General features: G+C 50.4%; 1 protein-coding gene across 4 annotated transcripts in view; it reads left to right on the top strand.

Moving 5' to 3' along the window:
* The window catches only part of LOC105473739 (contactin-associated protein-like 4), a 207606-nt gene that overhangs the window by 60435 nt on the left and 133202 nt on the right, over positions 1-13969 (top strand). For 3 of the 4 annotated variants that reach the window (XM_024790372.2, XM_024790371.2, XM_024790373.2), the window contains exon 3: positions 9216-9409. In XM_024790372.2, coding sequence (XP_024646140.2) covers positions 9216-9409 — 194 coding nt within the window. Of the gene's footprint in view, positions 1-9215; positions 9410-9520; positions 9673-13969 lie in introns of those variants that run through there. The other variant, XM_071073796.1, reaches the window with a different exon arrangement.

Raw genomic sequence — 13969 nt, 5'->3', positions numbered from 1 at the left:
GACAGGCAAGAGAGCAAGAAGGAAGGGACCAGGCTCCTCACTCCCATGATAACTAACCCACTCTCAGGATAACTAACCTGCCCCCATTATAACTAACCCATTTTAAGGATAACTAGCCCACTCCCATGATAACTAACCTACTCTCAGGATAACTAACCTACTCCTGTGATAATTAATCCACTCTCAGGATAACTAACCCACTCCCATGATAACGAACCTACTTCCCTGGTAACTAACCTGCTCCTGTGATAACTAACCCACTCTCAGGATAACTAACCCACTCTCAGGATAACTAACCCAGTCTTAGGATAACTAACCCACTCCCATGATAACAAACCTACTCCACTGATAACTAACCTGCTCCTGTGATAACTAACCCACTCTCAGGATAACTAACCCACTCCCATGATAACAAACCTACTCCACTGATAACTAACCTGCTCCTGTGATAACTAACCCACTCTCAGGATAACTAACCCACTCCCATGATAACAAACCTACTCCACTGATAACTAACCTGCTCCTGTGATAACTACCTCACTCCTGTGATAGCAGCAGGAATCCATTCATGAGGGCTCAGATTCACCCTGCAAAGGCCCCACCTCCCAACGCTGTTGCATTTGGAATTAAGTTTCCCTCACATGAACTCTGGGACTCACACTCAAAGCAGAGCAGACTTAATGAAATAGACCTTCTTCTCTTTGATAGCCACCATTGGCAAAGGGAAAAGTGAAGCCATGGACTTGGAGAAAACACTCACCACACACATACCTGGCAAAGAATGTGCTTGTCCAATGGAGCCAGTCTCCTTAGAGTGGCTCAGGTCCCTTTCCCCGGGAAATGCTGCCACAGGAAAGCCACGACTGGCTCATCCTGGGAGGGGGGAGGGGTCCTGCCACCACCATCCTGAGTGGGCCAGAGGGAAATGGCAGGTGTCCCTCCAAATCACCAAGAGAAAGGGCAGGGGGCTCAGACTCTGAGGGAGGGTGCAGGGACCTACCTTCTGTCCATTACTTGGGGAGTGGTGTTGGTCTTTGGTCTTCTGCATGAACAAATGTGATTTTCTCAGTGTGAGCTGCTTACCCCAGATTTCATGGCACATAAACACCCTTGCCCAGGTTCTCTTATAACTGTTTTTGCCCCATCCTGAACTCCCTGGGGCTCTGCAGGTCATTCATGCTTCATTCCTAAGGCAAATCATTAGTGAAATTCTGTTGCAATGTTGTCCAAATCAGAAAACACATGTTGGATTTAAAACATAAGCACTGAGAACTGAGAGGAGCTGTAGCAGCCTGGATCTCCCGTGGGTGGCTCTTCCTCTGTTGTGGGCTGGGTTGGGGTGTGGATAGGACCAGCAGCATGCACCTGCCCACAGGACAGCCACTGTGGGGAGGAGACCCAGAGGCCTTGTGGTGTCCCGGGGGACACTGGGTGCACCTTGGGGGACCCAACTCGGCTCCTCCCTTATCCCCAAGCTCATTAGTGCTGGCAATGGTTTCAAATGATGCACGTCACTGGGCTCTCAGAAAGGTGACCAGGTAGGCCAGTATCTGGCTGTCTATGTATCTATGTGTCTATCAGTCTGTCCCTCAGTCTATCTATCTATCTATCTATCTATCTATCTATCTATCTATCTATCTATCCATCCATCAATCATCTATTTGTCCATCATCTATCATCATTTCCAAGGAGGCTGGGTCTGCAGTTTCACCTTCCGGCACCCACTTCCCAGGGAACTTTGTGCTCACCATCCTGAAGGTCCCCCGTGACCCCCCGGCAATGTCAGAGCCCCTCCTGCTGGGAGCGTTTCCCTACTGAGGCAGACACAGAGCAGAAACCAGACAGGAACTCACTTCATAAAGACATCTGGCCACACCACTTACAGCCAGATAGCAGGCGTAATTGATGAAGTATTTACATATACATTTGGAATAGAAGGCACCACTAGGAGTGGCAGGAGTATCATTATATAATTACGAAGTTGGCTAAGTGGACAAAGTCTAGCTTTTAAAATAACATGCTCAAAATTTTAAAACAACACAACCACTAACTGCAGGAAATTGGTCAAATTTGCTCCATCTCTGAATCCATCATCTCATCTGTAAATGAGGGATGATAAGTTGTCCTCTAGATACTTTTATATGCATACAACATAAAATTGACCATTTTAAGTTACAAGACTGAGTAGCATTTAGCACCCTCCGTGCTGTGCAAACTGCCACCTCTGTCCAGTTCCACAACATGTTTCTCACCCTAGAAGGAAATCTTGCACCCTGCAGCAGGCGCTTCCCACCCGCTCCCACCCCTGCACCCACCACTCTTTCTGTCTCTGGATTTAGCTGTTCTGGATACTTCATATAAGAAGAGTCACCCAGCATAAGAGCTTCTGTGCCTGGCACCTTTCCCTTTGTGTCCTGTGTTCCAGGTTCGTCTGTGGGGGACCTGGGTTAGCACTTCATCCCTCAGTGCGCCAGACTGAGTTGTAGGAACAGACCCCCACCTGCTTCTCTGTCCTTCGGGGGTGGACACTGAGGTTGCTTCCATGTCCTGGCTGTTGTGGGTAATGTTTCTGTGACATTCGTGTGGAGACATCTGTTCAGGAACCTGTGTTCAGCTCCCTTGAGCATATACTGAGGAGTGAAGTTGCTGGCCCATATGGTCATTCTGTGTTTAACTTTTTGAGGAGTCATTCTAGAAATGCCGAGGAGTTAAGATGGTGTACACAGAAATTTCTGGAAGATCCCTCTGCACACAATGGAGGTGTCCACTCCTTTAGTCATTGAAAAGCACATGATGTGGTGTTAGCAACTTCAGCGCCTCACAGACTGAAAATGGCAGGCAACAAAGGAAAGAGCTGCTGCACCTGTGGCCTTTTAGGGATTTTTATTTTTATTTATTTTTTATTGTTTTAGAGACAGCATCTTGTTATGCTGCCTAGGCTGGACTTGAACTTCTGGGCTCAAGTGAGCCTCCCGCCTCAGCCTCCTGGGTGGCTGGGACCACAGGGCCATGCCACCATGCCTGGTTATAGGGATATTTTTAATGCAGAACTCAGCAGGCCCTCTGTGAGCTCACTCCTTACTAGGAGCCCTTGGAGTAGCCATTCCTTTCGCTCATTCTGGAGCAGATGGAGGGATGGGGAACATCACTACTGTTCTTCACGTCAGAGCTATCGAAAAAGACTCAGCAGCGGTCTCATCTCAGCAGATGAGGTCTCATCTGACCCTCATCGTTGTATGATTTATTATTCAAGTCATGATGGGAGGATGATGTTTTCATCACTACCTGGGACTTCACACACTCTAGAAGGTGACCCTCACGTGGTGAGAGCTCATCTGTAAGCAGGGGCGTCTCTGAATTTCAGGGCAGCTGGGCAGTGAGGACAGAACAGAAGCAACTTTCAAAAGCTGCTCAGGCCGAGCTGGTGAGCCACAGACTTTACTCGGGCACCACCCGGCTTAAAAAGTCCTGCTGTGCAGTAAGTCTCAAAGGTTAGTTATAAAATCTTATTATACAGGACACTCGGGAGGGTGATGCTGTGTCTCACAGACACAAATGCCTTGGCTGTGGCGCTGCGGGCAGCAGGGCGTCGCCGTGGGTAGCAGGGCATCACTGTGGGCAGCAGGGCGTCGCCGTGGGCAGCAGGGCATCACTGTGGGCAGCAGGGCGTCGCCGTGGGCAGCAGGGCATCACTGTGGGCAGCAGGGCGTCGCCGTGGGCAGCAGGGCGTCACTGTGGGCAGCAGGGCGTCACCGTGGGAGGCAGGACGTTGCCGTGGGCAGCAGGGCGTCGCCGTGGGCAGCAAGGCCTCCTCTCCTGGCCCAGCGTCCGTTTTGCTTTTCTTCACTCTGCTGCCTTCGATGGTGGCGATGCGTCCCCCTTCCTAAAATGCACAGTGCAGAGTCCTTACAGCTTTCTCCCTTTTCATCCCACGCTCTCCAAACGTTTTATTTTACACCGACGAGAGACTCACAGGACCGCCGCAGAGCGCGGGCTCGCGCGCCCCTGGCTGACTGGCTGGCGCCTGGCGCTGCCGGGTTGGGCGCCGGCGCTGGTGCGACTGCGCAGAGCAAGGGCGGCCCCTACGCAGCCACTTCCGGTTTTTCCCGCAAGCGCCTCCCTGAGTCCGTCCAGGATCCCACATGATTCGTTCCATATTCCCCCTCGTCTCCTCCCATCCTCCAGAATTCAGCGTCTCCCCTTGTCTTTTGTGACTTACACGCTTCTTGCTGTGCAGCTGTTCAGCTGTTTTGCAGAATCGGCCTGGGTTTCATTTGCACCGTGTGTTCTCCTGACTGGGGTGAGGCTGTGGAATTTTGGCGGGAGCCCCTCAGGAGCCCAGCTGTGCCTCCCAAGTGTCCAGTCGCGGCGTCCTGAGGTGGGGTCGTCTGTCAGTGGGGACATGGACCGGGGTCCTTCGATGGTGATGAGCATCTTGGGGAGCTGCTCTTCTCGGAGATGCGAATGCTGCTTCTCTCCATCTTCCACCCAGCAGCTTCCACATCCATCGTGGGACCTCCCTGCACCCTCGCTATGGTGGAGTTTAACCGTGACTCTTTGTTGACTCACTGGCTGGCTTCTCAGAGATGCCCATGCTGCTTCTCTCCATCTTCCACCCACCGGCTTCCACATTCATCGGGGGACCTCCCTGTCCCCTGGCTACTGTGGAGTTTAACCTTGACGCTGTTAACTCACCTGTGGACTTCTCAGAGATGCGAATGCTGCTTCTCTCCATCTTCCACCCAGCAGCTTCCACATCCATCGGGGGACCTCCCTGCCCCTTCATTACTGGAGTTTAACCGTGGCTCTGTGTTGAATCACTGGTGGGCTTCTCCAGTGAGAAGGAGCTGGCCCTTCCACTCTGCACATGCGTTTATTTGATTATTTACTTATATCAGTATGGACTCATGAGTATTTATACGCTATAGCACAAAATACGTTTTAAAAAATATTGTTGCCTCAGTTGTCCCACGCTGGCCCTTGGAAGCTCCTTCAGGCTGGACAGGCTCTTCGTTGTGTTCTTTTGACAAACACACACCCTCTCTGGGGGCACGTCCCTGGTTCCCGGAACACAAGATACTCTAAGCAGGTCCTGGATTTTCCCTGCCTCAGCCCTGGCACCCGTCAGTTCTCCAAGGACCCCAGGTCTCATTGATTCCAGTCCAACAACACAGGGTTTATTTTAGCCTGAGTTGTTCATTGTCTTCAGGAGTGAAAAGATGTCTCTCCTTGTTTATATTTACATATTGTTTGATTCTAGTTTCAGAATTGCAAACCCACATGCTACGATAAGTACCTTTACTCACTAGATTGCAGTGTCTGCGCCCAGTCAAGGCTGTTTCCGGGGTGCCTGGGTCGGTTGCATCTCCCTGCCCTCCAGGATCTTTCCCTCTGCAGTGTGTGAGACTCATTTGTCTGTGACCATCGTCCATCCCAGCTTACCCCCAGCTAAGGTCCTGGTGGGTCACAGTCACTCGTTTCTGGAGCAGATGGAGGGATGGGGAACATCACGATTGTTCTTCAAATCAAAGCTATCAGAAAAGAGACTCAGCAAAAATGCTCAGCCTCTCCCTGTCCTGACACCCCTTCCCACTCCCTGGTACCCCCACGGTGCAGGAACCGGTTTCTAAGGCGTCTGGTTCAATTAGTGATCAGGCAGCAGCTGTGTGTGATCCTGTTCCCCTTCCTTCTCTCGTGTGGGAGCACTGGAGACAGATGTTCTTAGGGCTTCTCTCTCACTGGATAGTCCACCCTGGAAACCCGTCTGCTTCTCCTCACAGGGACCCTCCTCCTTCCTCAAGCCACACAGCGCCCTGTGATGTGAATTCACCTGTTCATTCAACCCACCCTTCCACATGACAGAATGTGCAATGTACGTGACAAGTAGTTTCTCTGTTAGTTGCCCTTGACTTGTTGTTTTGGTCATGCATTTAAAGTGGTTTATTTGTCAAATTTATCAGTCTTTTTCCTTTGTTACCTCCAGATTTTGAGTCATAGTCAAACTTTCTCTGAACCAACGTTAAAGTATTTACTCATTGTTTTCTTCGAGTAGTTATGTGGTTTCCTGTTTAAATATGGAGATCCCTGGTCCATTGGGAGTTAATTCTTATGTACAATGTGAGATGGAAACTTAATTCTGTCCTTTTCCAAACAGCTGCCCAGTAGTCCCAGGATCCGTTAAGAAAATGACCATCTTCATCCCGGAGCTTAGAGACTCCCCTCTGTCATGGACTAAATTTTCACCATATTTGGGTCTATTTCTGGAATTTCTGTTTATGAACCACACTTTCGTGATTTTAGAGGTTTGTGGTACTGTCTGATGGGGCCTCTATTTCTGAAAAGCTTTTCATAGATTTTACTTTTAAACATTAGTTCCTGTACACTTTTCGTTCCTCTCAGGCATCCGATGATGTGGGCCCAAGTCCTCCTCTTCCTGCCTCCACACACGCTTCATTCTTCTCAGGCATCCGATGATGTGGGCCTGAGTCCTCCTCTTCCTGCCTCCTGTCACCACCACTTTCCCTGACACTCTGTTTTGTCATTTACATTCTCTTGGTAGTTTTTCTGCCTTTCTTTGATGTCCCCTATCACATTTCCATTTGAGATTTGAGTCTATTTTCCTCAGGCACCTTTAAATGTATTATTTTAAGAGCACTTTTAGGTCTACAGTAAAACTGAGCAGAAAATACAGAGAGCTCCCATACAGACGTATGACCCCCTCTGAGACGCACATGGTCCTGTTATTAATACCTTGCACTGGTGTGGTGCAGAGAGATCCCATATAGACGTTCGACCCCCTCTGAGACACACATGGTCCTGTTATTAATACCTTGCACTGGTGTGGTGCAGAGAGCTCCCATATAGACGTTCGACCCCCTCTGAGACACACATGGTCCTGTTATTAATACCTTGCATTGGTGTGGTGCAGAGAGCTCCCATATAGACGTATGACCCCCTCTGAGACACACATGATCCTGTTATTAATACCTTGCATTGGTGTGGTGCAGAGAGCTCCCATATAGACGTATGACCCCCTCTGAGACACACATGGTCCTGTTATTAATACCTTGCACTGGTGTGGTGCAGAGAGCTCCCATATAGACGTTCGACCCCCTCTGAGACACACATGGTCCTGTTATTAATACCTTGCATTGGTGTGGTGCAGAGAGCTCCCATATAGACGTTCGACCCCCTCTGAGACACACATGGTCCTGTTATTAATACCTTGCATTGGTGTGGTGCAGAGAGCTCCCATATAGACGTAGAACCCCCTCAGAGGCACACATGGTCCTGTTACTGATACCGTGCATTAGTGTGGTGCATTTGCCATAGCTGATGAAACAATACTGATAAATTATCATTAACTAATGTCCATGGTTTACATCAGGGTTAACACTTGGTGCACATTCCAGAGGTTTTGAAAATGTGTAATGACGTGTGCCATGCAGAGGTGTGCCCCCTAACACAGTGCCACGCAGAGGTGTGCCCCCTACCACAGTGCCACCTAAGATTCTCTGTGCTCCAGCGGTTCACCCCTCCCTTCCCACAACCTCGAACCATGGATTTCTTTCACTGTCTTCAGAGTTTTGCCTTTTCCCAAAGGTCCTGCAGTTGGAACCATAGGTTGGGGTCTTTTCACAGGGGCTGCTTTCACTACGAATGTGCGCTGAAGCTCTCCACAGTGTGCGTGGCTCGTGGTCCAGCTCTTTCCAGTGCTGGATTCTCTGCAGTGTCTGACGTACCACAGTTTTGTAGGAAGCCCCCACACCATCTCCCGCAGCAGCTGGGCCATTTGCATTCCCCCCAGCAGGAACGAGCGTTTCTGTTCCATGTCCCTGCTGGCGGCTGGTGGGGCTCAGGTTGGAGTCAAGCTGTTCTATGAGGTGCTCCTTCATTATGCAAAGAGTTCTTATAACTCACACGGAAGATTATTATTGTGTGGTACGTGTTCTTTATTTCTAAGATAACTTTGTCTTTTTCTTCCATTTATTTCCTGAGTTAAATCAATTATTTTTATTACTCTGTTTTTCGCCCATATCTTACATTTCTACATTTCTGATTCAAGGTGGCTTTTCAGATCTTCCAAGGCTGGCTTGAGGATGTCTAATTTCTCAGGGGTGTTGACTTACATGTTTCTCTGCCTCGTGGCTGTTTTTGGGGAGCTTTCTTCATTCGGCTTTGGTGAACATTTGCCCCCTGGTTTCCCGACACAGCTCTGTGTAAATTGTCTTTCTCCCTCTCTTTGGTGACGGTGGGTGACATAGAAGGCTCTGGCCTGATGGCGCCCAGCTCCTCCAGTCCCGCAGTGCCGGGGGCTTCTGTGCTGCTGTTCTCAGCGGGAGGGTCTGCACCTCAGCTGTGGGGTCCGCTTCTGTCTTGCAGTCCCAAAGTCATCCTGTTTTCCTTTGCTCCCCTTCTCCACCATCCCCCTTCTTCTCCCCCAGGAACTCTGTGTTTGGGAGACTGGACTGTAAGTCAGGCCTCTGCCCTGGGGTCTGGCTGTGAATGGGTGGGCTCTGCCTCCTGGGCTTGCTCCCTGCCCTGTGGGCCTCAGTGACGCTGGCCCCGGCTCCACCTCTCAAGGGCATCTGTGCAGGTCTGTGGCTCAACCTCCTTCATTCTCAGTGACTCTCTGTCCTCTGGGGACGTGGGATGCTTGCCCCTCCCAGGGGCATTCCTCAAGCTCCTTTCCTCATCGGGCCTTGCAGGGACTCACAGGCAGCCTGCACCCCCGAGCTCCTCCTCCTGCCTTAAATGCCAGCTTCCCGAGCCTGCGAGCTGCTGGAGGCTGGGCCGGGTCTTAAGGTCTCTGCATCTCCAGTGCTGGTCACAGCTCAGGCAGGGGTGTCTGAGGCAGACGTCCTGCGCCATCCTCCGTTCATGGCACCCTGTATCCAGTTGTGATGTCTAAAGGCCAAGCAGCAGCCAGCGAGTCGGCCAGGCCCGGGAGGACGTCACACCGAGCACCCAGACCCCTCAGTGGGCACCTGGACTTCGGTAGGAGGAGGCCACCCAACCTAGAACACAAATAATTCGGGTTCTGTCCTTTAATATGAGACGTATAACCATGAGGTCATTTTTTCTACATTTCAGAAAAGGAATTTTCTTAAAAGCAGCATAGGGGTGTGTTTGTACTGAGGGTTCGCCCAGTTAAGATGGATTTTAATAGTTTCTCCTCTTTCCCGTTTTCTTCGTGTGTCTTTCTCCACAAACAGGAGCTGGGGGCTGGACCCCACTCGTATCAAATAAGAACCAATGGCTGCAGATCGACCTTGGAGAGAGGGTGGAGATCACGGCGGTGGCGACGCAGGGCGGGTACGGGAGCTCCGACTGGGTGACCAGCTACATCCTGATGTTCAGCGACAGCGGCAGGAACTGGAAGCAGTACCGGCGGGAGGACAGCATCTCAGTAGGTCCCTGGTGGGAGGACAGCGTCTCAGTGGGTCGTGGTGGGAGGACAGCATCTCTATGGGTCGTGGTGGGAGGACAGCATCTCTATGGGTCCTGGTGAGAGGACAGCATCTCCGTAGGTCCTGGTGGGAGGACAGCGTCTCGATGGGTCCTGGTGGGAGGACAGTATCTCGATGGGTCCTGGTGGGAGGACAGCATGTCCGTAGGTCCCTGGTGGGAGGACAGTGTCTCGGTGGGTCCTGGTGGAAGGACAGCATCTCAGTAGGTCCCTGGTGGGAGGACAGTGTCTTGGTGGGTCCCCAGTGGGAGGACAGCGTCTCGATGGGTCCTGGTGGGAGGACAGTGTCTCGGTGGGTCCCCAGTGGGAGGACAGCATCTCGATGGGTCCTGGTGGGAGGACAGCGTCTCGGTGGGTCCCCAGTGGGAGGACAGCATCTCTGTAGGTCCTGGTGGGAGGACAGCGTCTCTGTAGGTCCTGGTGGGAGGACAGCATCTCCGTAGGTCCGTGGTGGGAGGACAGTGTCTCAGTAGGTCCCTGGCAGGAGGACAGCGTCTTGGTAGGTCCCTGGTGGGACAAGAGCATCTCAGTAGGTTCCTGACGGGAGGACAGCATCTCGGTGGGTCCCTTCCTGGCATCACTGGCTCCTAGGGCCTGGCTTGCAGGAATGTCCCCAGGGAGCCCTGGAGGGCTTGGCTCTGGTAGAGAAAAAGCAGCTCCAGGATTTCCTGGCCAAGGTTTCCTGCATTTTGAGATGCACAAAACATGCACAGTTTAGTAAGTATGTAATAGTAAAACAGTTCCATGGCGTAGTGGGAAACGGGAAGAAAACCCGGGGTTTCTACTAAAACCATGGGCAGGATCACGTGTAACCAACCTGTGTTTTGTGCCGTCATGTGGAGGTTGGAGGAAAGCCTGGGGTTTCTACTAAAACCATGGGCGGGATCGTGTGTAACCAGCCTGTGTTTCGCACAGTCATGTGGAGGGTGGTGTTGGGGCCACATCGCTTCACATGAACCCAGTGAGCACAGCCTGACCCCAAATTCTTTGGCCTGAACTTCTGAAAGACACGGATGGACCCGTCTCCCTGTGGACAACCGTTCTGTGGACTCTGTCCTCTGTCCCACGGCCACATTCAGTAGGTTTTTGGGCAGAGACTGCCTTGAGATTCAATGACCTTGTATCTCTGGTCCCTAAACTGTCACACACCTGTGCTTCTTTGGGGCAAAATGTTTTTGTTTGCCTAGCTTGTGACTTTTAACAAGACATGCGATTTTCTGCATATCTTTCATTACGTAGTTACTGAAGTATCCCAGACACATTAGTTTAACGTTGCTGAGCCTGGAGAGTGGTTTAAAATGTTCAGTTTTGTGGCTGGAGTGAGGCCCCAGTAAAGGAGACACTGGTGACCATTGTTTACAAACAGCGGCCACCACAGAACCGAGGGCGCGGGTGGTGGATGTTTGTGAGTGGATGTTAAGGGGAGCTCATGTGAGGGGCTGTGGCCAGGGCAGGGCATCAGCCTTCACTTAAAACACCAGCTGAAGGCAACAGGGACTGGAGGAGGCCGCGAGCTCCGTGCCACACTCGGGCAGCTCTGCATTTCCTCTTTGGGGACACCCTGACAAGAAGGGAAAACAGAGGTTCTCGGCGAAGCTCCCGTGACCAGCACAGATGAGCCAGAGAGCCCAGGAGCGGCTCTAATGGGTCAACCACGTCCCCTGCATGGACCTCCCGGACCCCGGCTCTGTGTCCTCCGTGGATGGAGGATGTGGGCTGGGTTGGCCCTGGGATAAGTCAGGACTGGGACTACCCTGGCCAAAGCAGAGGGAGGGGACATGAATGAGGGGTCAGCCACCCCCGTCCTGGGAACAGATGCCAGACCAGCTGTGACTCTAGTTACAAATCGAGTAGTAACTTCAAAGACAGGCCACCACTGCGGGATGCACGTCAGCACTAATTATATTAAGATTGGGTTGTTGGCACAATTTAAAAAGAACAAAGGGGAGCTGGAGACTCTGTGGGAATTCTCAACTTCCTGTTCCAGCTGTGCTCTCGGCATCCCTCTTCCTGCTGACTCCTCAGGGGAAACAGCATCAGGACCAAGCCCAGGCCACACTGAGAGGGATGCACCAACTGCAAAGAGTGTGACTGCACTGTCATCGTGGCCCTCATCTGTCCAGTATTCCTGTGAGGCCCCTGTAATTATAAGCAGATGCCATGTATTGTTTGGCTTTTAAAAATTGTGGCACTATATATATAACAAAAAAATTACCATTTTATTCGTTTTCAAGTGTGTAATTCAGTGACCTAAGTGTCATATTGTTGTGCAAACATGGACACCATTCATCTCCAGGACTTTCTCATCTTCCCAAACCGAGACTGTCCCCATTAAACACTCACTCCCTATCCAACCCCTCCACCCCCGGCACCTCCATCCCACTCACCGTCTCTGTGACTTTGACGACTCTAGGGACCTCATAGAAGTGGAATCAGACAGTATTTGTCTTTTATGATTAGCTTCCTCCACTTAGCACCACACCCTCAGGTTTCACCACATCGTACATGTGTCAGAATGTCCTTTTGAAGGGTAAATCACTCTGTTGTATGGATAGACCACATTTTGTTTGTCCGTTCACCCATTGAGGGACTCTTGGTTGTTCCCATGTTTTCACTATTATGAATAATACTGCTGTGAACATGGGTGTACAAGCATCTCTTTACAAGCTGCTTTCAATTATTTTGCATACATATCCAGAAGCAGCATTGTTGGATTATGTGGTAGAACCATGTTTTCATCTTTTGAGGAAACGCCGTACTGTTTTCCATAGTGGCTGCATCATTTCACATCCCCAGCCACGCAGGAGAGTTCTCACCGCCGCCCTGCTGTACCGACACTGGGGGTGGCGTGTGTTGGTTAGTAGCAGCGGCACTGTTGGGGGTGAGGTGTTGTCTCACTGTGGCTCTGAGCTGCGTCTCTGGACAGTGAGTGATGCCGAGCGTGCCACTTGCCGGTGGAGCCTCCGTGTGTCTTCTTTGGAGAAATGTCTATTCAGGTCCCTTGTCAACTGTTAAAATCAGATCATTTTTACTGCTGTTGTTTAGCTGTGGGAGCTCATTCTGTATTGTGGATATTAACCCTCTGTCATCTGTGTTATTTGCCGGGTTTTCTCCTGTTCCATGAGTGGTGTCTCGGTTGCTGACACCATCTTTCGATGCACCCGTGTATTCAGTTCTATTTGCTGGGTTTTCTCCCATTCCATGAGTGGCCTCTTGGTTGCTGACACCCTCTTTCACCCAGGCTGGAGTGCAGTGGTGCCATCTCGGCTCACTGCAAGCTCTGCCTCCCAGGTTCATGCCTCCCAGGTTCATGCCATTCTCCTGCCTCAGCCTCCCGAGTAACTGGGACTACAGGCACCCGCCACCACGCCCAGCTAATTTTTTATATTAATTAGTAGAGACGGTATTTCACTGTCTTAGCCAGGATGGTCTCGATCTCCTGACCTCATGATCCACCTGCCTTGGTCTCCCAAAGTGCTGGGCTTACAGGCGTGAGCCACCGTACCTGGCCTGCTGACACCGTCTTTTGATGCACCTGCATGTTTGGTTCTATTTGCCTGGGTTTTCTTCTGTTCCATGAGTGGCGTGTTTGTTGCTGACACCATCTTTCGATGCACCCATGTGTTCGGTTCTATTTGCCTGGGTTTTCTCCTGCTCAGTGAGTGGCCTCTCAGTTGCTGACACCTTCTTTTGATGCACCTGTGTGTTTGGTTCTATTTGCCTGGGTTTTCTCCTGTTCGGTGAGTGGACTTTCAGTGGCTGACACTATCTTTTGATGCACCGGCGAGTTCGGTTCTATTTGCTTGGGTTTTTTCCTGTTCCATGAGTGGCTTCTTAGTGGCCGACACCGTCTTTCGATGAACCTGCATGTTCGGTTCTGATGCGTTCGGTTCTTTTCCGCCTTTTGTTGTTCTGCTTTATTTATATTTTAAAAGGATATTAACAAGTTATGCTGGAATAATTTCTCCATACATAATATCAGCTGAGCTATAATTACCATTTTACTTTCTAATCTAAATGTCTTCTCTTTTCAATTTTCTTTTAACGATAGATATTTTTACTTTTACAGAAGCAAAATCTCTCTAGCTGATAATTATTAGTGTTAATGTTATACTATGATCCTCATTTAAAATAAGACAGGGCTGATACTTATAACTTCCACATGATTATTCAGTTATCTGCGTTTACAGTGAGACGCACACAATACCGACATCTTCAACACAATCATTCAGTTATCTGCCTTTACAGTAAGTCACACACAATCCCGACATCTTCAACACAATTATTCGGTTATCTACCTTTACAGTGAATCACACAGGATACCGACATCTTCCACAGAGTTATTCGGTTATCCGCCTTTATAGTAAGTCACACACGATACTGACATGTTCAACACAATTACTCAGTTATCTGCATTTACAGTGAGTCACACACAATACCTACACCTTCAACACAGAAAGGTTATCCGCCTTTACGGTGAGTCACACATGATACCTGCCA

This window comes from Macaca nemestrina, chromosome 11, assembly GCF_043159975.1.
Source record: "Macaca nemestrina isolate mMacNem1 chromosome 11, mMacNem.hap1, whole genome shotgun sequence".
Taxonomy (NCBI): Eukaryota; Metazoa; Chordata; class Mammalia; order Primates; family Cercopithecidae; genus Macaca; species Macaca nemestrina.
The sequence above is the reverse complement of the archived record's forward strand: the minus strand, read 5'-3'. Positions and strand labels throughout refer to the sequence as shown.